Source organism: Erythrolamprus reginae, chromosome 1 (assembly GCF_031021105.1).
Source record: "Erythrolamprus reginae isolate rEryReg1 chromosome 1, rEryReg1.hap1, whole genome shotgun sequence".
Lineage (NCBI taxonomy): Eukaryota > Metazoa > Chordata > Lepidosauria > Squamata > Dipsadidae > Erythrolamprus > Erythrolamprus reginae.
Window position 1 is genome coordinate 244015087 of NC_091950.1, and position 24418 is coordinate 244039504.

At 39.2% G+C, this 24418-nt stretch overlaps 2 protein-coding genes and 1 non-coding gene across 5 annotated transcripts in view; all 3 read left to right on the forward strand.

Moving 5' to 3' along the window:
* Nucleotides 1-8022, forward strand: part of GPCPD1 (glycerophosphocholine phosphodiesterase 1) — a 64906-nt gene extending 56884 nt beyond the window's left edge. The window contains exons 20-21 of one of the 2 annotated variants that reach the window (XM_070732690.1): nucleotides 5454-5495; nucleotides 6434-8022. In XM_070732690.1, the coding sequence (XP_070588791.1) occupies nucleotides 5454-5487 (34 nt within the window). In that variant the 3' untranslated portion in view covers nucleotides 5488-5495; nucleotides 6434-8022. The remainder of the gene's footprint in view (nucleotides 1-5453; nucleotides 5496-6433) is intronic. The other variant, XM_070732689.1, reaches the window with a different exon arrangement.
* A 4788-nt stretch (nucleotides 8023-12810) lies between these two features.
* LOC139156724 (beta-soluble NSF attachment protein) overlaps nucleotides 12811-24418 on the forward strand; it is a 33746-nt gene continuing 22138 nt past the window's right edge. The window contains exons 1-2 of one of the 2 annotated variants that reach the window (XM_070732692.1): nucleotides 12811-12924; nucleotides 23743-23822. In XM_070732692.1, the coding sequence (XP_070588793.1) occupies nucleotides 12818-12924; nucleotides 23743-23822 (187 nt within the window). In that variant the 5' untranslated portion in view covers nucleotides 12811-12817. The remainder of the gene's footprint in view (nucleotides 12925-23742; nucleotides 23823-24418) is intronic. The other variant, XM_070732691.1, reaches the window with a different exon arrangement.
* Nucleotides 13478-13600, forward strand: LOC139158231 (U6atac minor spliceosomal RNA). Its single transcript, XR_011557630.1, has one exon. It is a non-coding gene; the product is annotated as a U6atac minor spliceosomal RNA (small nuclear RNA).

A 24418-nucleotide genomic window follows, 5' to 3' on the forward strand; every position in this document is an offset into this window, starting at 1 on the left:
AAGATTTTATTATAATTTCTTTTTTTGATCATGGTGAACTGCCCCGAATTATTGGGAGTCTGGCAGCATGAAAGTTTAATAAATTATTGTTGTTATTGTTGAGTGTTGGACAGCGCATGTTTAATAAGACATCATGTGTTGCAGCCATATCCTCTTCACTTTCAGTTTTGAAATCAAATGCTCATAATATAAAGTCACTAATAGGAATGCTGAACAAAGTTAATACAAAATATTGTATGCAATTTTAATTGTATGCAAATGAGCAACCAGCTTTGCCATGGCATTTGTGGCATATTGTAACAATTATACTTGCTTCAGGGATGCCCGTGTAAAGGAGGAAGGAAGAACGGATACATATGCATGCACTTCTCATCACCCAATGTTGTGCGGCAGATAGTCTACATTTTATCTGCATCAGGCCGGTAACTAAATGAAACATTTGCCTAGGCCAAATTTATTGTTCTTTTCAATATTGTATCAAATGATTTATAAAGCAGCAGATCTAAAACATTTATTTCCAAATGTCCATTTACATAGGACTAACTCCTAGCAACCATGACTAATCTAGGGGGGGGGAAAGCTAAGCAGTATTAAACCTGATTTGTATTTGGACAGGGGATTACCATGAAGTCCCAAAGCAATAGATTATATACTAGGAAATGAAACAAATATTGCTGAATAAATTATTTCTGCAGTTTGGTCAGTAAATTGCCTCAATGTGTTCAGGTAGTCATCAGGAATCAAGCTCTACACAAGGGATTCTTTATATTTACATATCTATATAGATCTAAAATCAGATCAGGTCATAAAAATTACTAGAATATAAATCTATACTTTTGGGTAAATATTTTGTCCTGATTCCCTTTCCAATACATCCTGTAACATGCAAAGCACTGTATGCACGAATCATTCCATGCATTGAACAGTTCATTTCAGCAAACCATTTCTGTACTGAAACGTGCGTTTGATCCAGATGCAAAAACCTGTGTTCTAAGCCAAAGAGTTTTGAGTGGAATGAAGAAAGTGAGAAAAGGGCAAGGACATCGGTCACTAAGGGAAGGGAAATTGAGAAGATGGGTATGGACTATTTGAATAACCACAGCTGTTGAAGAGCTTTTCCTTAATTTTGGCAAAAAGAAACATAAGGCACTAGGACAATTGGTGGATGGACAAATATGCAGCCCGTGAAAAAGAAGCAGGGAGCAAAGTTTACCAACTTTACCCTGGTTGCACTTCAGAACAACCAGAATGGCTTAGGTGTTGATTCTGCAAAACTGCAGCCCACTCAGAACTGTTTGGCAAGGTTCCATTTCATGTACATCGTTAAATTCTCTGAGGAGAATGCACTGAAATTCATTGATAAAAAATTAAAAGTTACTTGGTTTTATTGGTGAAGTATTTGAAGAAGTAGAACAGCTGTCTCTGATTGCAACAAATTTCAAATGAAGTTTTCATTTGCTGATCTAATCCCAAAATTGTACCTTTTATCATGCTATAATGTAATATTGTGAATATCCATTCTGTGGGGATGTCTACACTGCTTGCAAGAAGAGAAACAATACTGGCACGTGATGAAAGATGGAGGTGTACTAAATTTAATGGGATGTTATGGATGTAGCCGGTTTCAGAGAATATATCCCACTTGGCCTCACAGATTCTAGGAAATCTGGTTATGTCCAAAAAAATCCAGCATAGTTGGCCTTCAGCTTTCTAGTTTCTGTTTTTGAGCAGGATTTTCTCTATTTGAGATCTGAATAATACTGAAGATATCCATTACAATTCTTTTACTGTGCTGGTTTTATTTAATGGTGTATCTATTCCATCTGTGAAGTAACAGTTCAGAGACAAAACAATCCTATTGATCAGATTTCAGATGCGGCCGTTAGTGTGTTTTTCTTTGTGCTAATTCTTTGATCCTTATTTGGAAGGAACATATTTAGTTCTACAAAACAAAAGTGGTGCATTGTAGAAAAGGCATAGGCGAGATCGTGGGCAAGAAGACTGTAATGCCTTGCAAACTTTTGAGGGTAGTGAAGATAGTGGGTCTTCGTTATCATACTTAACTGATCTCGAATGAATCATTCTAGGAAATAATTTATCTGTCAGCCAATATGGATACCTCAACATCTGCATCCATGCCCTTTCTCCTCCATATTGCTGTTCATCTCTAGACTTTAAACTTTAGCATACTTTACCTGTGAGGATAGAAAACTAAGCATCAGCCCCGTGGTTGACCAACTATTAAAAGTCTTGTCCAAATGCAGTAGTTAGTTATCTCCTTAAAGACAGTTCACAACTGGAAAGCTATTTCGGAAATCTATTATGCCATAGCATCCATCAACTGGGTCAACTCTAGGCATTGTTTAAGGAAGTTGGCATCTCAGAGTAGAGAATTATTGTAAAAAACTTGATTGAATGAAACCAGGTTTTGATTGTTGCCTTTAGAACTACAGTTTTCAAAAAGTCCCACTTGAATTTTATACTGCATTAGAAAATACTCAAATAGGCTTTTAAATAAAAGAAGAAATTGGTATACTGTAATGCGGGTGTTGGCAATCTGCGGCCCCAGAGACTCATGTAGCTCTTCGACCCCTCTCCTGCCGACCTGGTCATGCGACCTGTCTCCAGCCTGAGAAGGAGCAAGCATTGTCTTTGCACTGCCTACATCTGACTTTTTGTGATTCAATGTCCTTCATGGGCAGCTCAGCGCTAGTTGCGGTCCATTTCATGTGAGCTCAGAAGGAGCAGCTGTCCCCAGATTCAGGGCGGGAAATGCTACAGCACTCCTGTGCAGTCAGCTATTCGTCTCATTGCCCAATGGTGGCAGCGAAAGGAGCTGCTTTCCCTACCACCGGGATCGCAACCCTGGAGGATATCCTGTTCATAGTTCCCTCTAAGCTGAGCAGTGAGCAATCGCTCACTTAAAAATCATCATCAACTCAGAGTTTTCCAAACCTGCCCAGAAGCCGAGAGGGAAAGAGTGAGAGGGAAGGAGAGAGAGAGGAAGAGAGAGAAACAGATAGAAAAAAGAGAGGAAGGAAAAGAGAAAGAAAAAGAATGGGAGTAAGGAAGAGAGAAAGAAAATCAAAATCTAGTTTGAAACTAGCTCAACTATTTAAGTGGCATTTTGATATTGATAGAGTTGCCCTATTATGACCTCACTGTTAAAGACACACAGTACAGTATTTTATTTTGAAATTCTCTGAGGCAAAACAGGATGGGGTTTTTGTTTGTTTGTTTGTTTATTTATTTATTTATTTATTTATTTATTTATTATTTCTGTGCCACCCAGTCCCGAAGGGACTGCCGCTCAGACACTATACTTCCCCCCCCAAAAAAAAATTAGAGGGAACACTGATCCTGTTTGTGTGCATGCGCAAGAAAAAGAAATGAGAGAGAGAGGGGAAAGGGGAGAAAAAGAGAGAAAGAAATGAGAAAATGATGGAGGGAGCAAAAGAGAAACAAATGAAAGAGAAAGAGAGAGAGAGAAGGGGAGAGAGGGAGAGAGAGAAATGAGAGCTGGAGGCATAGAATGAGAGGGAATCAAATGAGAGGGGGGAGAGGAAGAAAAAAATGAGAAGAAGATGAGAGAGGGAGGGAGAAACAGATTAGGGAGGGAGAGAGAGGGTGAGATGGGAGGGAGAGGAAGGAAGAAATGAGAAGAAGATGAGAAATGAGGGAGAAAAATGAGAGTGGGAGGGAGAAAGATGAGGGAGGGAGAGAGAGAGGGTGAGATGAGAGGGAGAGGAAGAAAGAAGAAGAGGGAGAAAGAGAAAGGGAAAAAGATGAGAGGGAGGGAGAAAGAGAAAGGTGAGAGGGAAAGAGATGAGGGAGGTAGCAGGAGAAAGATGGGAGAGGGAGAAAGAGATAAGAGGGGAGAAAAAGAGAGAAAGATGAGGGAGAAAGATGGGAGAGAAAAATGAGAGGGAGGGGGAGAGAAAGAGATGAGGGAGAAAGAGATGACAGAGACAGACAGACAGACAGACAGAGATACCTGCTTCTCATAGAAAATACTGAGTCACAAAACCTGAGTAGGCGTGGCTAAGGGGATCATGTGACTGGGCACACTTTTTAAACTCTCGGTGCTTTTTTTCTGTGGGAAACTGGTCCAAATAACTCTTTTAAGGTTACAGACCCCTACTATAGTAGCTAAAGCACTAGCCGAGAATTGGGGACTGTGATTCTAATTCCACCTTAGGCACAAAACCATCTTGGTGACCTTGAGCCAGTCCTTCAATTCTAGGAAGGAAACAATGGCAAACCAGTTCAAAAAACCTTGCCAAGAAACTGCATGGAGTATTCTGGAGCAGTTGCCAAGAGTTATTAACACTGACTCAAAGGCACACAAAAAGATAAAAACAGTGTTCAGATTTGAAAGACAAAACTAAATGACCTTTTTGAGTATTACTATACAGCAATTATGCTCCTATCCATTGGTGTATTACATTAGTATTCCAAATGTGAGTAATTCTGCCGAGATCACAATCCCGTTGATCAGTAGCAAACGCATTTGGTTTTAGGATTGCCCCATAAGGATTCAGAAATAGTGTGGCACATGTTAGAAGACAGCAAGAAAAGAAATTTAGAGCCATACAAATAGCACATGATGAACTATTAAATTAGTAGGGGTTTTTAAAACTAATTTGGGACACACAAATCAACAATTTTATTTATTTATACATTACTATTATTTTGTACATCATGATGGTGTCAAAACTACAAGTTGGATTTCTAAACACTAATCCAGATTGTCTTGTTTTCTATACACAAGACTGAATTTTAATCTTATCTTCCTTTTCAATCAAAAATGCAATTAATACAGTCAAAGAAAACAAATACTTTGACTTTCCTTTTTATGATATCTTGGATAGACACAGTGGTAGAGCACTAACATAGGACAACTTGGACTTAACATATGGAATCCTGCACTTTTATAACTATTTGATAATAAAGTGGTTTTTCTCAAGCTGTAAAGAGATGTGTTTTGAAGGGGGGAAAGGCAATTTGGCTTCAGCTTTTAGTATATAATGTTTATGTTTAAGACTCAGATTTTGTATGTCAGGAAGGAGTTGATATTTTTTAGAAATGCATCGTGTCTTAATTAAGGCCAAACCAGAAATCTTAAACAGAACAATCCATTTGAAACTGTATTATATTTGTAATCATAGTATTTCTGAAATTAGAGGCCTGAGGATGAATCTTAGTTTTGAAAGAACAGGCAAAAATATGCATACTTATAAGCCATAGAAAAGAATCTGAAGCAGGAATGGGGAACATGAGGCCATAGATACTATTGGACCCTCTTCTACTTTAACTGCCAATCATCGGCAGAGACATTTGTGAACAGATTTTCTACCCAGTTTAGAACATTAAAACTGTTGAGCATGCTAGCTCAGGATCTGTAACAGGCAAGAGCTAATTAGCCTTTGACACATGGATTCCTCTTCCTCTAGACTGAGTTTTACAAGATCCTCAGCTTCCACGTGATATGCCAGGTTTGTATTTGCTTCCCAGAATGCTTTTCTAAAAGAATTCTAGGATCCCTGTTTCTTTTTAATTTATTTTGTATGGCATGCTTTTGATTTGAAAACATGCTTTTGATTTGCTTTCTTTAGCAAATGAACTATACAGTGAGGGGAGCTTCCTTCTTGAAGGACTTGAGGTGACAATTCTAAAAGAGAAGTTATGTCAAAAAAGGGTTGGGCTGGGTATTGTTATTATTTGCATGTGTTTTGGTGTTTTGCTGGGTTTTTAAGGATATGAATGAGACAGGACTACATCTGTTCCCACTTTTGAAATGACTCCAATCTCCCTAATTTCTGCCACACAGTGTTGATCTATCTGGGGGTGGGGGTTGCTTTGCCAAAACAAAGTAATAAAATGGCCAACATTTGGCAAAGTCTCTTGTTCAATCACCAAATATGAGCAAAATCAGTTTTTCAGCCATATTTAGCAATTGAACAAGAGATTTTGCCAAATGTTGGCCATTTTATTGCTTTGTTTTGGCAACATAATCTCATTCCTTGGGCAACTGTGGAGTGCCTATCCCAATATATGTACAAATTAAATAACATGGCATGTGATCAATAAGTAGTGGAATTAGGCCGAGTTGATGCATGTAGTCTGAAATTTGGCTCAATTATAACCCAGTAATGCCTAACAACCAGTAGCATTTATAGCATCCATATTAGCATTGTTACCTCCAGCCTTTCACTTAGTAGCATATTGGACACTGAGTGCCTATTTGGAAACAAACATTTATTGATATAGAACATGCTAGGATACAAACTGTACATATAACTCATTTTATGTGATGAATATTCAATTTTCAATAATTTTTAAGTATTGGCAATAACGTTTATGTGGCTTCCAATATAGCTTTGTTACAGATTGACACTAGATTTTAATTGTTTTCTTTCTATGTCTGTCTTAGAATTTATGACTGGATGCCTGAGCAGCCAAATGTATTCCAGACAGAGCAACTTGAACGACTGAAGAAGGAGTTACCAGAGCTTAAAAGCTGTGCATGTCCCACTGTTAGCCACTTTAATTTAATTTGTAATTGCAATAGCAGTCTGATAAGAGCAAGACTCGCAGAAAGTGTAACCGATCTCTAATGGACTACAGAGAAAAAAAGTGCTGTTTCACATGAAACACAATAATTTCACTGAATATGGTAACGGACTCTGCTCATCTTGCATTTAAATGAAGCAATAACTCATGGCCACTGTAGAACATTAAATGTTATTGTAGATTATCAAATCTTGCTAAAATGCCTGAATAATTCTAGTTCTGTGGATCTCATACATTTTGAGCAGTTTAAGATAGAATCTATGGTATTGTAACATATGCACCTAATTTCTGAAGAATCAGAAATGCAATAGTTATCTATGTCGCTGGGATCCAAGCAAACACCATTATTTTAAATAATTCAAGCTCAGTCATAGTAGATAATAATGTACTGTTTAGTATTTTTTTCAAGTGGAAAAAATACCTCAAATGCATGCATTTACACTGGTGCATGCAATTACACAAAAGTGTGCCATCACATTGCAATCTTTAGATTCTATCCTCCTATCCACCAATTTCCTTTGGGCTATTCTTCTTTTCTGTTTATACTGCTAGACACAAAGGGAAATAGTATGATCTCTTTAGCAACCCAAGGGTGAATAGCATCCCTTCTTCACTGTTTTTTTTTATCTAAAGTTTACTGGTGATCTGAATGTTGTAAATCAATATAAACCAAATTGCTAGTGTTTGATTCTAGATTGAACAAATTATCATTGTACTTCAATATTAAATGCACAATCCAAAAACCAGTGTGGTCTAAGTGTGATACTGTAGATGTATGCAGCAGTCTTTTCACCCTTGTGGTGCTACATGGTGCAAGGGTAGTAAGGACTGAGTTAAAATGCTTGCATCTTTGCTGAAAAATCACAACACTCTATGTGGATATAGTAAAATGAAGATTTTATCATTTCTGAATTCCTAGCCCAATAAATGTGATAGTAGTGTTGTTGTTTTAAAGCACAGTTTAATTGATTTTCAGAATGTAATAGGGTCATAGTCTTTAACCTCTAGCTAATGTACACTCTATATAATTTATTCAAAATTATGATGCATATTTGTCAATTTGTTTGCATGTCTTTGAGCTCAGACTTCTCCACAAAGTTCAGATAGTTGAAATGAAGTTTCTTTACCTTTGTATTGAAGTGTTAAATGCATAATAAAAATTGAACTATAAATATATTTATTTTTTCTTGTAATGGCCAATCAACTTGTATGATATGAACTTTGTCACTGCTGTACAAAGCTAATCGATATTATAGATAAAAAATAAAAAGCAAGTATGTATTACAAAGTATGCATTATTACATAAATGGAAGTCTATACAACCCAGTTGTTTGGATAAAGGAATTTGTTTTTCTATAACTTTGTATTTGTGTTTATCTTCAGCAGACAACATGGTCTTAAGGTCTGGGCACCATCCTACTTTAAAAATAAAAGCATGTTTTATATCTACATTCAGTCTTGTCTTTTATTAATAGTTTGGAAATATTACAAGTTTATGTAATATTTGTATCTGGAATTAACTGTAAGCATTAAGTCTTACTACTCTCAGAATTAATTTAAATTAATTAGGCCATACATTCTTTTGTAAGAGCATATATTTGAACTTCATCTGCTTATGACACCTGCTTTTTACAGCCTACATTGCTATTGTTCTAGATCAGGGCTGTCAGCCTCATGGCCCACGGGCCGGATGCGTCATACACTGCCCATACCAAGTTTAGCAAAGTGGGGGAGAAGTCTTGATATGTCTCATGATCACACCACTGTGATGACGCAGGTCTGACAGCCCTGTTCTAGATGATAGCTGCTCTAAGAGATTCTAGCTACCATATTTGGATCTGGTAATTCAAAAACTTGCTAAAGCAGGTTGCCTTGCACTGTACAATTTATAACATTGTTTGATGTTAATAAGAAAATGTGAATACAGTATATATATATAAAGAGTTTCATCTTGTTTCAGTCTTTTCATTAATGCTGCATTTTCTATTTGGACATGAGGTTATTCCTAATATAGAGACTCACCCCATTATCCATCTTGATCAGTTTTAATTTACATTTGCTTTCCATAATAGTTCAACATTTTGACCTGTTATTTTGTGAAAAAGCATGTGTTCTGTAAGAATGGGTGCAACTGTTTTTAGATAATACCATAGATGCTATTTCTTAAGGCCTCAATACTTTTCTGGGGAAGATTAATAAAGTATTTAAAATACTATATATACTTATCTTCTAATATTTGATGAGGTTTTTTTCTGTTCAGTTGGGTGAGCAGATTTTTACAGGAAAAGAAGATCTTTGAGATACCCAGCTTTGAGATATTAAAGATTTCAAAATTGCGACCAGCTCCTTGAATTGTCTCCACCTGGGATAGCTTTGGTAGAATCCAAATTGTTCCCAATCACTGGATCAATCTGGCACAAATTGGATGGCAGTATCACCCCCTCCGCTCACCTGGAAGAAGGAGTAGATATCAGCCATCTACCACTACCAGCCCCTCTTCATTATCTCTGAGATCCTCTGTCATGAAAGTTTGTCAATCCTTATCCTTCCTTCAACGGCTTTAGCACCAAAAGGTGAAATACTCCCAAGCTGCAAACACCTCCTTCAGTGCAAAAAACCTCTACTCCCTGCGGCAAAAAAAGCACATTTCCCAGGTTCACATCCCCCCCCCCCCCGGGCATTGCTCCACCCCCACCCCCCGGGGGGGGGCGTCCCACTACTGTATTTGAGAAACACTGGCTTAGCTCCATCACCAGCACAGATCTTACAATACAGAAACTGAGTAGCAGGCCCTCCAGCCCAACTCTGCACACTTAAACAACACAATATAACTCCAAGTAAATCAAACTTCTGTGGAATCAAACCGTCCACTTAGGAAGCAACACTGATTGACTATCAATTTCACATGCTGTTGTGCACATTCAACTTTGTACAAAACAAAGTATTCAATGAGAATATTTCATTCATTCAGATCTAGGATGTGTTATTTGAGAGTTCCCTTTATTTTTTTTGAGCAGTATAGTTGATTAGCAGCGCTTCGACTATTGTCATTCTGCCACCAGTTCACTCCTCAGTCCAGGTGGCCACATATATCAGTTCAGACCAAGATCTAATACTAGTTCCAAACAAGTCTTCCACCGAGCCACGCAGAGGCTTTGTTCTTTATCAATCCCCACCCTTTGCAATTTTCATATAGCCGCATCAACACATTGATGCTATGGCCTACTACAGCTGTACTTTCGGCTTTGGAATCATTACAAAAAAGGCTATTCATCAAGAAGCAAGGTCAGATTGATCTGGCAACTTCTGTTCTTGACAAATACATTTTTTATCACACAGTTCTATATATTGCCCACTGGGGATGCATATAAATAAAAGCAGAAGCAAATCATGAACAATTTATCTAAAGAGCAGATCTCATATCAATAGGTCTTAAACTCTTGATGGGAGAGAATACAGGAGTGGGAAAGGACCTTAGAGGTCTTCTAGTCCAACCCCCTGCTTAAGCAGGAGACTATTTAATTTTGGACAAATGGCTGTCCTATCTCTTTTTGAAAAGCTTCCAGTGATGGAACACCAACAACTCCTATAGGCAAGGCATTCCACTGGTTAATTCTTCTAATAGCTAGGGAATTTCTCCTTAGTTCTAGGTTGCTTCTCTCCTTGATTGGTTTCTATCCATTGTTTCTTGTGATTTACAGGTAGATGTACAACCATAAGTAAGCACAAAATTTTTGTTAAGTGAGACATTTGTTAAGTGCCACGTTTTACAATCTTTCTTGCCACAGTTGTTAAGTGAATCACTGCAATTGATAAAGTTAGTAACACAATGGTTCAGTGATCCTGGCATCCCCATTGACTTTGCTTGTCAAAAGGTTGCAAAAGATGACCATGGGACATAGCAACTGTGCAAGGGTGAATTCCTCCACTCCCCCGGTTCAGACCAGCTGGTCCATGTTTGCCACTGTGTTTTTTTTCTGAATTTTCAGCCAATTTTCCTTTGGATGGCTTCTCCTTGTTCTGTGCTTTGAAAAAAGCCCTCCCGCCTGTCCCCAGGTTAAAACTGACCTTTATTTCTTTGCCTGAAGCACAGCTGATCAGTTCCTCAGCTGTATTTCGGGCTGAATCCACCTTCTGGGCATGGGCGGAAGGGATGTGTGTGTGCATCAGCAGTGTGTGTAGGTGTGCACAAAAGACACGATGTGAACCAACGGCAAAGATAAGTGGAACCCACTCCTGCATCGGTCATAAGTAAGTTGCCAAGTGTCTGAATTTTGATCACACCATCCTGGGGATGCTATAAAGGTCTTGTGAAAAATGATAAAAATGATAAGTTACTTCAGTGATGATGTACCTTTGAATGGTCACCAAACAAATTGTTGTTAAGTGGAGGACTACCTGTATTTGTTTCCTGTTGTTTAAGAAAGGCAAGGAGGTTCGGGGCAGTGATGGGCTCCTACAGGTGTGGTAGGCAACTCTGTACCAGTAATGGCCGCCAGATTGCGCAATTTGCACATGATTGCTCCCATGCCAGTCCATCGGGGGGGGGGGGCATCTTTTTCCTGAATTTTTCAGCTTTTTTGCTTCCTGCGCATGCACAGAAATAAAACCTCATGAGGGAATGCTTGTGTGCATGAAATTTCTGCAAATTTTTGCTTCCATGCATGTACGGAAACAAAAAGAAATTATCAAAATCACGCAGGCGTGAGCACCTGCTCATGAGATTATGGCACATTTTTGCTTCCTATGCATGCACAGAAGCAAAATCGCGCAAGGGCCACGCACATGGGGCACCCGAATTAAGAGGATGCACATGCAGTGCATCGCTTTGCAGGTAGGTTCAACTCGCTGCTGGTTCAGGGATATTCTGTATTTTGAGAGGCAAGTTTTTCCATATGGCACATGGGGGAAGCTACCGAAGAGGCAGAGATCTCTGTGTTCCCCCAGCTTCTTCGCACACACGCACACATATCCACCAAATGAGATCTCGAGTTTAATGGAAAGAAGGACCAGGGGAGACATGAGAGCAATGTTCCAATATCTCAGAAGTTGCCACAAAGAAGAGAGAGTCAAACTATTCCCCAAAGCACCTGAGGGTAGAACAAGAAACAATGGGTGGAAACTAAACAAGGAGAGAAGTAACTCAGAACTAAGGGGGAATTTCCTGACAATTAGATGAAACAGAGGGGCGACATAAAAGTCCAATCAATCAATCAATCAATCATCAGTGGAGCAGCTTGCCTCCAGAAGTTGTGAATGCTCCAACACTGGAAGTTTTTAAGATGTTGGATAACCATCTGTCAGAAGTAGTTATTTATTATTATTATTATTGTTGTTGTTGTTGTTGTTGTTATTATTATTATTATTATTATTATTATTATTATTATTATTATTGAGCCGGGGTGGCGCAGCAGATAGAGTGCTGTACTGTAGGCCACTGAAGCTGACTTGTAGATCTGAAGGTCAGCGGTTCAAACCTCATCACCAGCTCAAGGTTGACTCAGCCTTCCATCCTTCCGAGGTGGGTAAAATGAGGACCCAGATTGTGGCGGCAATAGCCAAGCTCTGTTTAAAAAGTGCTATTGCTAACATGTTGTAAGCCGCCCTGAGTCTAAGGAGAAGGGCGGCATAAAAATCGAATAAATAAATAAATAAATAAGTAAATACATAGATAAATAGATAAATAAATAGATAAATAAATATATATTATCATCATCATCATCATCATTTTATTCAAAAAAGCAGTAATACACTGCCAACCAGATTTATATGCTGGATTTCATATTATTATTGTTGTGGTGGTGGGTGTTGTCATCATCATTATTATTATTATCATCATCATCATTGTCATTGTCGTTATTGTTATTGTATTCACAAAAACAGTAATACACAGCCAACAAGATTTATATGCTGGATTTCGTATTATTATTATTGTTGTTGTTATCATCATCATCATCATCATCATCATCATTTAGTTCGGGTGGGGGGGCTCCGGCCGTGTTGCTTGTGGGGAGAGAACTTAGGTGAATCCATCTGCAGGCTGCTCAGCTTATTCCTCGAAGGGGGCGGGTGTTACAGCGGGGGAGGCAAACGAGCGGCGCCGCCAGAGGCGGGAGGCGGAGCGGGAGCGAAAGGCGGATCTCCTCTCCCATCTCGCCTCCCTCCCCACGCCAAAAATCAGAGCATCATCGCAGGCGGCTGCCGTCTTTCCTCCTCCTCCTCCTCTTTCCTGCGCGCCGCCGAGATGGACGCCTCAACTGCGGGCAACAAGGAGCGGGAGGCCGCGCACCTCCTGGCCGAGGCCGAGAAGCGAGTCAAGTCCTCCCAGTCTTTCCTCCGGGGGTTCTTCGGGTGAGCCAGCCAGCGGGGAAAGAGGGACAGCCAGGGAGGGAGGGACGGGGCAAAGCGCCGCTATCCTCGGCCTTAGAGGAGACCTTCCTCGGCGCTCCCTTCCTACAGCTCTGGGGCTTCTGACCAGCAACACACACACAGACACACTTGTGTTAAGAGGCCCCGACAGGCAGCCCGGGCGAAGGGAAAATTACGGGGTGGCTAATAGGGAAAAAGGGCGGTCTGCTGGAATATAGAGGTTCGCCCTTTGGCTCCCAGAGGCATCGTGGGAAGGGCGGGCGCGAGTCAAATTAAGGGCGAGTGGCAAAAGAAATCTGGAGTTCATTCTACATCCCCTCAAGGGTTGTAAATAAAAGGGTGGGTGTTGTCCCCCCCCCCGGCCCCCAGGTTGCCACCTGTCAAGCGTGACTGCGGAGCCTCTGAAGGCGGGTTGGCAGGAAGTCTGCGAAGTGACAGGGCACATTTGGGAGGTCTCTTTCCAAAACGAGGAGGAGGATTCTGGTGAAATTATAATTGGGATGATATAAATTATGATTGGGATACAGCACCTGTTGTATTGTATGAAAGGAGAGAAGGTAGCACTCCCCTTGATAAGGATGGAAGGGGCCCTTGTGGTCTTTTCAACACGCATATGGTCAAGGCTCTGCCACTTGCTTCGTGGCATCTCATCAATTAAGGGGCGTGCGTAAGCGCACCGTTGTGCCTGCCGTCACTGTTCTACTGTTCTATTGTCTTCTATCATTACTTTTTATCATTACTCATCTAATGTTTTTGTACAAATTACCATTCTCTAATTGTTTGACAAATGGTAAATAAAATATTATTTTATTTTATAAAATATAAATCAATAAAATATTTATTAAATAAAATATTATTTGACTGAAAGAGTAGTAGATCCTTGGAACAAACTTCCAGCAGACGTGGTTGGTAAATCCACAGTAACTGAATTTAAACATGCCTGGGATAAACATATATCTACCCTAAGATAAAATACAGAACATAGTATAAGGGCAGACTAGATGGACCATGAGGTCTTTTTCTGCCGTCAATCTTCTATGTTTCTAAAAATAAATAAATGCTTTCCTGTGGATTTAGTGGTCGCAGGCATGGAGAGTTAGGAGAAGTCAGTGGAGGTAACCCTAGTACAGTACATGTAATCCTCAACTTGACAATGGTTTGTTTAGTGACTGTTCAAGGTTACGATGGTGACAAATGTGACTTATGACCATTTTTTTTCATCGTTAACAACCTTTGCAGCAGCCCCATGGTCCTGTGACCATAATTCAGGTGCTTGGCAATCAGTCTGTTCGTATTTATAACCTCTGTTGTGTCCTGGGTCAGATGAGTCCCCTCTTGCCACTTTTTGACAAGCAAAGTCAATAGGAAAGCCCGATTCACTTAACAACTGGGTTACGAAGCCATCAACTGAGATATTCTTTCCCCCTAGGCTTCTACAATTTATGTATGGTATGTTTGTATGTATGATTGGTTTTTAAAATAAGGGTTTTTAGCTGTTTTAGTATTGGATTGTCGCATGTTGTTTTTACCACTGTTGTTAGCCGCCCCGAGTCTACGGAGAGGGGCGGCATACAAATCCAATAAATAAATAAACTGCAGTGATTTGCATAACAATTGTGGCAAGAAAAGTCACGAAATGGGGCAAAACTCACTTAACAAATGTTTCGCTTAACAGCTGAAATTTTGGGCCCAATTGAGTTGGAAATCGAGGACTATCTGTTTAGGTAAGACAATGAGAGGTGTAGACATGATAAAGCTGCCATCAAAAGCAGTGCTTAAGATGGCTCAAATGTATTTTTTTTAAAAAATTATTAATAATTAACCCTCTCTAGAGTGCATTTTTAACATAGAGCCTTAAACATATACTAGGTGTCCTAATTCAGTACTTTCAGGCACGTTGGATTAAAGGTCTCATCAATAGCCAGATAAAAATTAACTATTATTAACATTTATATATATATATACAATTGTCTTAATGCTATCAATGACTAACTATGAGTGTACAGTTTGGAGTTAAGACCTTAATTATGTTGCCTAGAGTCTTTAAAAAGTTTTTCCAAGCCGGGGTGGCGCAGTGGTTAGAGTACAGCACTGCATGCTACTTCAGCTAACTGTTAGCCGTAGTTCAGGAGTTCAAGTCTCACCACTGGCTCAAAGTTGTCTCAGTTTTACATCCTTCCAAAGTGGTTAAAATAAGGACCCAGATTGTTTGGGGCAATAGGCTGATTCTGTAAACAGCTGAGAGAGGGCTGTAAAAGCACTATGAAGCAGCATATAAGTCTAAATGCTATTGCTATTTCCCTTTCCATTCACTCATGTCTGATTCTCGGTGATTGCCTGAATAAGTCCCTGCTGTTTCCTTGGTATGGTGTTTCAGAAGTGGCTTGTCATTGCCTTATTTCTAGAGCTGGGAGGAAGCGACTGGTCCAAGGTCAGCCAGCTGGCTTCATGCCGGTTTTCTTTGGAGATGTTTCTCACCTCTGCAGAAGCTGGTTAGGATGAGAAGTGAAACGTCTTCAAAGAAAACCCAAAAAGTCCAGTTACCTCTTGGGGAAAAAAAGCACTTTGGGGACAAACATGATTTGGATAACCGAGAATCTCCATAGGGGCTTGTGTTGCAAATGATCTTAATTTTTATTTTCTACAGATTTAAGTTTGGCAATAGAAGTTCCATTAATCTGACTGCATAACATAGTCTTTTTTTAATTTTTATTATTATTTATTAAATTTGTATGCCGCCCCTCTCCATAGACTCGGGGTGGCTCACAACAATAGTGGCAAAACAATATGTAATACAAATCTAATAATTTAACTAAAACCCCATAATTTAAAAACATGCACATAACACACCATATATAAACAATATAGGCCTGGGGAAGTTATTTCAGTTTCCCCATGCCTGACGGCAGAGGTGGGTTTTAAGGAGTTTACGAAAGGCAAGGAGGGTGGGGGCAATTCTAATCTCAGGGGGGAGCTGGTTCCAGAGGGTCGGGGCCGCCACAGAGAAGGCTCTTCACTTGGGATCCGACAGACGACATTGTTTAGTCGACGGGACCTGGAGAAGGCCAACTCTGTGGGACCTAATCGGTAGCTGGGATTCGTGCGGCAGAAGGCGGTCCCAGAGATATTCTGGTCCGATGCCATGAAGGGCTCTTTGGGCTCTTCGGTGTACCATTTCCTCACCCCACCCCTGTAAATTGAGACTAATGTTTCATGAAGACAACAAAGTACTCTGTGAATCATGAAAGCTTATGGACTATTATTAAACCTTCAATGTACTGTTACAATGCTATGCAGCTTAGCTACAACAGACATAAAGGCTACTGTCTGCAGTTTGTCAGTAATTCCCTTTCATGGCACCTTGGGGATAAAAGGTCTGTTTATGGTTCTTATTGATCCACAATTGAGAAAACTAATAGATTAGTGAGTATCAGGAGGATGGTGTTTTGTGTGGTTCCTTAAAGTAGCAACATTTAGCCATGTGGACTAGAAAGTTAAGCAGGGTTACATCTGCTTTGCACATGGGTGAGAAGCCAGAAAATATGAAGAATGTAGCGTAGGTTAGAATGTGAAATCAAAATTCCACTCTGGAAGAAGACAGGAGCATAGCATTTCCATATTATTATTAAGATTACTACGATTGTATGTTGCTAAAAAAACCGATATTGACACGCCCAGAAAGCCACCAGGAGTTCATCTTGAAAGAGAATTTGCACGTCTACAAATTAGTTTACTAATGAAGCTACCAGTCTGGGATTGGGGAAGCCATATTTTATGATTCTGCTTAATCATGAAGTTTAGCAATCTACCTCAAAAATCTGAGGTAAGATAAAATGAAAGGAAACATTCAACATCCCCCCTTCATGCAATAACACCGTCATTTAGCCCCTGAAATTGTCTTAAATTAATGCAACAATATTAATAATATTTAATAATTAATGTGTACACAATTTGTTGGTTTCTAAAAGAATCCTTAATGATGATTTCATGACACTGTTTCAATATTTGCCGCTTCAATCTCTTTTCTGCTAATGATGTTGTGTTGCTGTTTACTCTTAGCATTGCTATATTGCTACTATTCTTCAGTTCCCTTAGGGGAGATGAATGTCAAAAAGAAAATTACAAAACGATTAAACACAGATAGCCCTCAATTTACTATCACAATTGAGTCCAAAAATTCTGTTGTTAAGTGAGACATTTGTTAAGTGAGTTTTGTCTCATTTTATGACCTCTCTTGCCACAGTTCTTAAGTGAATTGCTGCAGTTGGTTAGTTAGTAACTAGTTATTAAATGAATCTACCTTCCCCGTTGACTTGGCTTGTCAGAAGATGGCAAAAGTTGATCACATGACCTTGGGACAGAGCAACCGCCATAAATACGAGCCAATCATTTGAATATTGATCACATGATCATGGGGATGCTGCAAAGGTCATAATGGTAAAAAAATGGTCATAAGTCATTTTTTTCAGTGCTGTGGTAACTTTGAACGATCACGGAATGAATTGTTGGAAATCCAAGACTACCTGTAAAAAATATTCTATTTAGCATCTGAGGCCAGGGGTAAAACATATCCATCCAGGTTGTAAGTAGGGAAAAAGAAGAAAAGAAGAAATCATATATGTTCTCTCTTTTTTAACCTGCCTTTCTTAGCTTGTCTATTAGGACAGTTCTCATAAATAGCAACTGAGAACCCACTGTATTCAGACTATATTATCCATCACTTGATTGCTATTCCAAGTTATAGTCCAAATTATGTGCGTTGATAATTAGGGCTCTTCCTTTTCCTGGTACAGTAGGGAAAGCTTTTAGTCTAATCCCACTTAGGGTCTAAATTGGCATGTTTCAGTTGCTGCAATGAGAATTAGGATGAGAATTTTTAATTCAATCTGAACGCTTTCCACATTTCCTTTCTAGAAAATTTCAGGATTTGTTTTCAGGTTATTAGTTGATTAATTATCTGGTGTCTAATAACCTTTAATTCTGTCTTTCTTAAAGGGATTAATGCTAGATAAATAGTTAAAGGTAAAGGTTCCCCCGCACATGCATACTAATCATCTCCAGCTCTAGGGGGCGATGCTGGAGACTAAAACATATGAAGAACTGTTACAAGAACTGGATATGTCTTGTTTAATGGGAAGAAGGACTAGGGGAGACATGATAGCAGTGTTCCAATATCTCAGAGGTTGTCACAAAGAAGAGGGTGTCAAGCTGTTCTCCAAAACACTTGAGGGTAAGACAAGAAGCAATGGGTGAAAACTAATCAAAGAGAGAAGCAACTTAGAATTAAGGAGAAATTTCCTGACCGAACAATTAATCAGTGGAACAGCCTGCCACCAGAAGTTGTAAATGCTCCATCATTGGAAATTTTTAAGAAGATGCTGGATAACCATTTGTCTGAACTAGTGTAGGGTCCCTTGCCCAAGCAGGGGGTTGGACTAGAAGACCTTCAAGGTCTCTTCCAACTCTTGTTATTATTAATCAATAGCATAAATTATAGTTCAGGGCGCAATTGTTTACCTGTATTTCAGTGTTTTCTTTCTTAAAAATTATACAGATGGAGAGATTATGTTTCTCATACATAATGTTCCGATTTTCAGTGCAACTGTTTCTGCTTTTTAGATCAAAGGAAAAAAAATAGGGAAAAATTATGGCACCAGTTATTCATATAAATGCAGTGAAAACAAATTTTGATGTTTTGTGATTCCGGGGGCGGTGCCAGTAAGCATTCTTGCTGTGGTTGACAGGAATAGCTGTAACTCTGAAGAAAATACACATCAGAAGTTGGTCTCTGTTATTTTATTTCTATCTTTCACCTTAGAAATTTATTTATTTATTTATTTATTTATTTATTTATTTTTTAATGCCGCCCTTCTCCTTAGACATAGGGTGGCTTATAACATGGTAGCAATAGCATGAATTGACAATGATAACTGGCATCATATGCTGCCATCTGTAATTTTTGATGTAGTCCATCCTTCTTGCATTTCAACATTGTAAGTCTGACGGCCTTGTCTTGATATTTGGTTTTAGATTGCTCCAACACATGAATATTTTTTTTACTACATTTAGTAAACTGCTATGTTGTATTTGTGGAGAGGCACATTGGGAGAGAGGAGGGCTGGTAAAGCTCTTCAGGAATTTCTCCAAGTCTGGAACTTGCCATTCTTCACTCTATTTAAAACTGCTGAGCCCAAATCTTTTGATATCATATAGCTGTTCTGTTTATGGAGCTGCTCACATCAAGAAGTAGGAAGCATTCCATCCACATTTGTTTCCCAACCTTTTCCACCCCCATGGCAAATGGGTTTGTGGGTTGATTCTAGCAATTTTCTTTGTGATTTTTGTCATTGTTGGTGTCAAGATAAGTTGCTCCAATAGGGAGGAAGGCAATTTGTGTAGGAGCTGTGAGCACATACTAATACTTACCAGTACACACTTTATACACAGTCTAATATATTTTATGTATAGGATGACATTATAATAGAAACATAGAAGATTGACAGCAGAAAAAGACCTCATGGTCCATCTAGTCTGCCCTTATACTAATGATGTTAGATTTATCCATACTTTATTCATTTAGGTGTGAATAAAACGATGGGTATTTACCTAAATATTTCTATTTTGCCCTTGTTTGCTAATAATATGTCTTGACTCCTCCTCCTCCTCCTCATTCTTCTTCTTCCCTGGAATAGGGATGGAGACAGTCTTTGCTATTTTATAACTGCTTTTTATGCCTCTTTTTATTACAATGTATTATTTCCTTATATCCTATGCTCTTATTATTCTATCCTGTAAATGGCTGTAGTAAAGACTTAGGAAAGGACTTAATGAACTCAATCTGTATAGTCTGGAGGAAAAGAAAGAAAAGGGGGGACATGATAGAAATATTTAAATATGTTAAAGGGTTAAATAAGGTCCAGGAGGGAAGTGTTTTTAATAGGAAAGTGAACACAATAACAAGGGGCCACAATCTGAGGTTAGTTGGGGGAAAGATCAGAAGCAACGTCAGAAAATATTATTTTACTGAAAGAGTAGTAGATCCTTGGAACAAACTTCCAGCAGAGGTGGTTGGTAAATCCACAGTAACTGAATACATGCCTGGGATAAACATCTATCCATCCTAAGATAAAATACAGGAAATAGTATAAGGGCAGACTAGATGGACCATGAGGTCTTTTTCCACCGTCAATCTTCTATGTTTCTATGTAAAGTTTAAGTTCAAGGTATCATATGCCCACCCACTTTAAGTCTACTTCTGAACAGATTTATTTGGCCAGTTGTAGACATGAAATGAACTGGGATGGAAGTATTTTTGACCTTTGACAAGCAGCAGAAAATAGCTTATTTTGGTCTGGGTTAGGATTGGATGTGGCACTAGTTTTAAATCAGGAAAATGAGAATTACTGTGATGCCTTTGGTTTGCAATGCTTTTGCTTAGCATATCTGGGGATGGATGGCTTTTTCCTCAACCCTCTGGGTTGAATATCAGCAAGTCATACTCTGCAGCTGAGTGTGAATGACAGGCAGAAGGAATTTTTGGCTTCTTAAAATAAGCCATAGGCAAATTGTCATGTCCCTTTAGTTAGGAACTGTAACAAAAAATACAATGCTTTCTTTTTTTAAAAAAACAACTCTGCTCAGGACTCTGGTAGTTTTAAGGCATATTTTACTAATAATATTATTAGTTCGTGGTTTAAGAAAACATGCAGTTTTTAGGAATCTTCTTATGATTGTGTGAAAACAGTAAAGGATCAATCAATCATTACAAATTTCTAACAGAAGTTACCTCTGCATGTAAACTAACAAGGGGAGCTGGCTATTTTCTCTTAACCATAAAGCCGATTTAGTTCTTTCAGACTTCTCTTTCAAATGTTTACTTTTAATTAGGTATGCATTTATTTAAATTCAGAAAGTCTAGTTTGTTTTTCCCAGTGATAACATCCAACTGTGAATAACCCACAAACCAAAAACGTAAGTGTGAAATTTAAAAAGGGTTGACAATGAAATAAGGTTCACTTGCACTTTAAAAAGCAGTTAAACTAGCTGCATAAAATGATTAGGAGGAGCAATTAGCTTTATGTTTATTATTTTAACAAAATGAGAACAATACAAGATGTATATAGGTAGTCCTCAAATTATAAATATTTCTTCGGCAACCTTTCAAAGTTATGGCGAGACTGAAAGAAATTAATTTACAACTGTGGCCAAAGTTATGGCTGTTGCAGTGCCCCCATATTCACATGATATAAAATTTAGGCTTTTGGCAGGCTGTCTGCACTTAAACTGCAGAGTGATTCAAATCCCCTCCATCTGCCTATCCCCCCCCCCCATTTTGTCCTTTTGGCTACCCTGCATTCAGTCTTGTGGGTCAGCAAGCAGCTCCAGAACCGCATACCTTTGGTACTGTTTGCCATGCCCTGGGAAGGCTCGGCTCTTTTTCCTGTTCCTCAAGGTTATAGCTATTCCCCATCATATACATAAGACGTTAATTTCTAATTATTATCTAAATTATTGCTGAAAATCAACATCACGGTTCCCACTATTCTGAGCCACAATATAACATATTTTTAATTAAAAATTATACAGCTCATCATAGATAGCACCTAACTTCAATCGACTTTGGCTGGCTCACAGCATAAAAACAAAATAAGAAATAGTCAGCCCTTCAACAAAGTCCAGGACAAGAAGCATCAACTTTGAGTACAGATAGTCCTCGCTTAACGGTCGCTTAGCAACCATTTGAAGTTATGACGGAACCCTGCCCCCCCCAAAAGGTACTTTAAGTTTTCCGATGGTGGCACACACAAACATCGTGGTCACATGACTGCATTTCAGGTGCCTCAGCAATCAACTTACTCTTACGGCCTGTGGCGACATTCCTTGGGGTCGCGGCTGATGCCATACCTGAAACCCTTTACTTTGATGGTTTATTTTATTTTATTTTATTTTATTTTATTTTATTTTATTTTATTTTATTTTATTTTATTTGATTTGATTTGATTTGATTTGATTTGATTTGATTTGATTTGATTTGATTTGATTTGATTTGTATGCCGCCCCTCTCCGTAGACTCGGGGCGGCTCACAGCAATAACAAACAATATATAACAAATCTAATAATTTAAAAGAAACACTAAAAGCCCCATTATTAAAAGCAAACATACACACAAGCATACCATACATAACTGTATAGGCCCATGGGAGATGTTTCAATTCCCCCATGCCTGATGGCAAAGGTGGGTTTTAAGGAGTTTATGAAAGGCGAGGAGGGTGGGGGCAGTTCTAATCTCTGGGGGGAGCTGGTTCCAGAGGGTTGGGGCCGCCACAGAGAAGACTCTTCCCCTGGGTCCCGCCAAACGGCATTGTTTAGTTGACGGGACCCGGAGAAGGCCAACTCTGTGGGACCTAATCGGTCGCTGGGATTCGTGCGGCAGAAGGCGGTCCCGCAGGTTGTCTAGGCCGCAGCTTTTCCTCCTATCTCCCAAGTTTATTTCTGAATACCATTACACAAAAATACAATAAAAAGAGTGCATAGAGCAATAAAGAGGTGGCCAATCCAGTTAATACCACAAACATATTAATACATACAAACACGCATAAGGAATTTCAACCAGATCTGGGATCCTGCCAGTTCAGAGCGGTTCTATAGAACTGGTAGTGGGAATTTCCCCCTGCTCGCCGAACTGGTAGTGATGGCCCACTGGACACTCCCTCAAACCAGCTCTCTTGGCAGCGCCATTGGCAGCGCCATCTTGTTTTTTACTTCTGCGCACCCAGCGACCAGTTAGTTCCCACAGAGTGGGTCTTCTCCAGGTCCCGTCAACTAAACAATGCCGTTTGGCGGGACTCAGGGGAAGAGCCTTCTCTGTGGCGGCCCCGGCCCTCTGGAACCAACTCCCCCCAGAGATTAGAATTGCCCCCACCCTCCTTGCCTTCCATAAGCTCCTTAAAACCCACCTCTGCTGCCAGGCATGGGGGAACTGAGATACTCTTTCCCCCTAGGCCTTTACAATTTTATGCATGGTATGTTTGTATGTATGTTTGATTTTATAATAAGGGTTTTTAACTGTTTTAATATTGGATTGTTATGTACTGTTTTTATTACTGTTGTTAGCCGCCCCGAGTCTACGAAGAGGGGCGGCATACAAATCCAATAAATCAAATTAAATCAAATTAAATCAAATCAAGCTGGTTTTTAGCTCTGTGCCTGGGCACACATGAGCCCACACGGCGTGCGAGGAAGCGAACCAGCAGTGAGGTAAATCAGAACCCATCCCTGACTTCAACCATCATAGTCCAACAGCTGGAATAAGAACTGATATATATCGAAAACAAGCAAGCAAGTTGAAGTGTCCCCACAGCCATATCCTATCCCATGCACATTTTATAAGGTGGCCCATTAACTCTGTGTAATCATCTTATTCCATCCATTCCTTCTGATCTCCTGAAAAACACTGTGATTGTCTCACCAAAATTTGTGACTGAGAAAATACTTGTATATTTGCTGTAAATCTTTCCCCCTCATTTTATGCTTATGGAATAAAAGGGTTAGGAATTAGGTTTAGTAAAGAGTCAAAGGTCTCTTTGGTTTTCTTGGCTACTCACTATGTACAATTCAGCTTCCGGTGCATTAACAAAACCAAGGGTTCTTTGCTTGCAATAGGCACTGTTTATGGGGAGCTGGTTTCTGTGTTTTTTATTCTGTCAACTTTTCTATGTATTCTTTGAATATGTTTCATACTTGGCTGTTGCATAATGCAACATTATCTACTAATTCTGTCTCTCCTTCTATTTCTCCTAGAGGAAATACAAAGCTTGAAGAAGCATGTGAAATGTACACAAGAGCTGCAAATATGTTCAAGATAGCCAAAAATTGGAGTGGTATATATATATATTTTTATCTTTATAAATATAAAGGACACTACAACAGGGGTAGGGGGGTACTGCAATCCTTCGGATATTGTTTGACTTCAGTTCCCAGTGCCCTTCATGAATGGCCATGCTGTTTGGAGCTACTGAGAATTGGGTTATAGGTCCTTCAGTCTTCCTGTAGAAAATTCAGATATCATTGCACTAGCCGAGGGGATTAATCCAAAGTCATTTTCCTGAAATAACATGCCTTAATTGCACAAAGAAGTGATCACAGGCTGGGGACTTAGCTGCTTTATCTGATATTTCAAGTTGTGACTCACTAGCGAACTTTAAAACCCATCCATCTCTGCATACAGTAAATTGCCTTTCTCTGTTCTTCATTGATAACCCAGTCCATTTCCCCCCAAAATGAAATAGAGTGAATCATGCTTGCTCAGAACTTATTATGCATACTGTATTTTCAACTCCATGGTATACAAATTGAGGAGTGATATTTTCACCATTAATTTGTATAGGAAGATTGGTTTCACAAATGTTAATTTCATTGAACAGTTCTCTTTTGGGTTGTCTTTATGAACTACTAATATATTTCTGAAGGTTTGTTA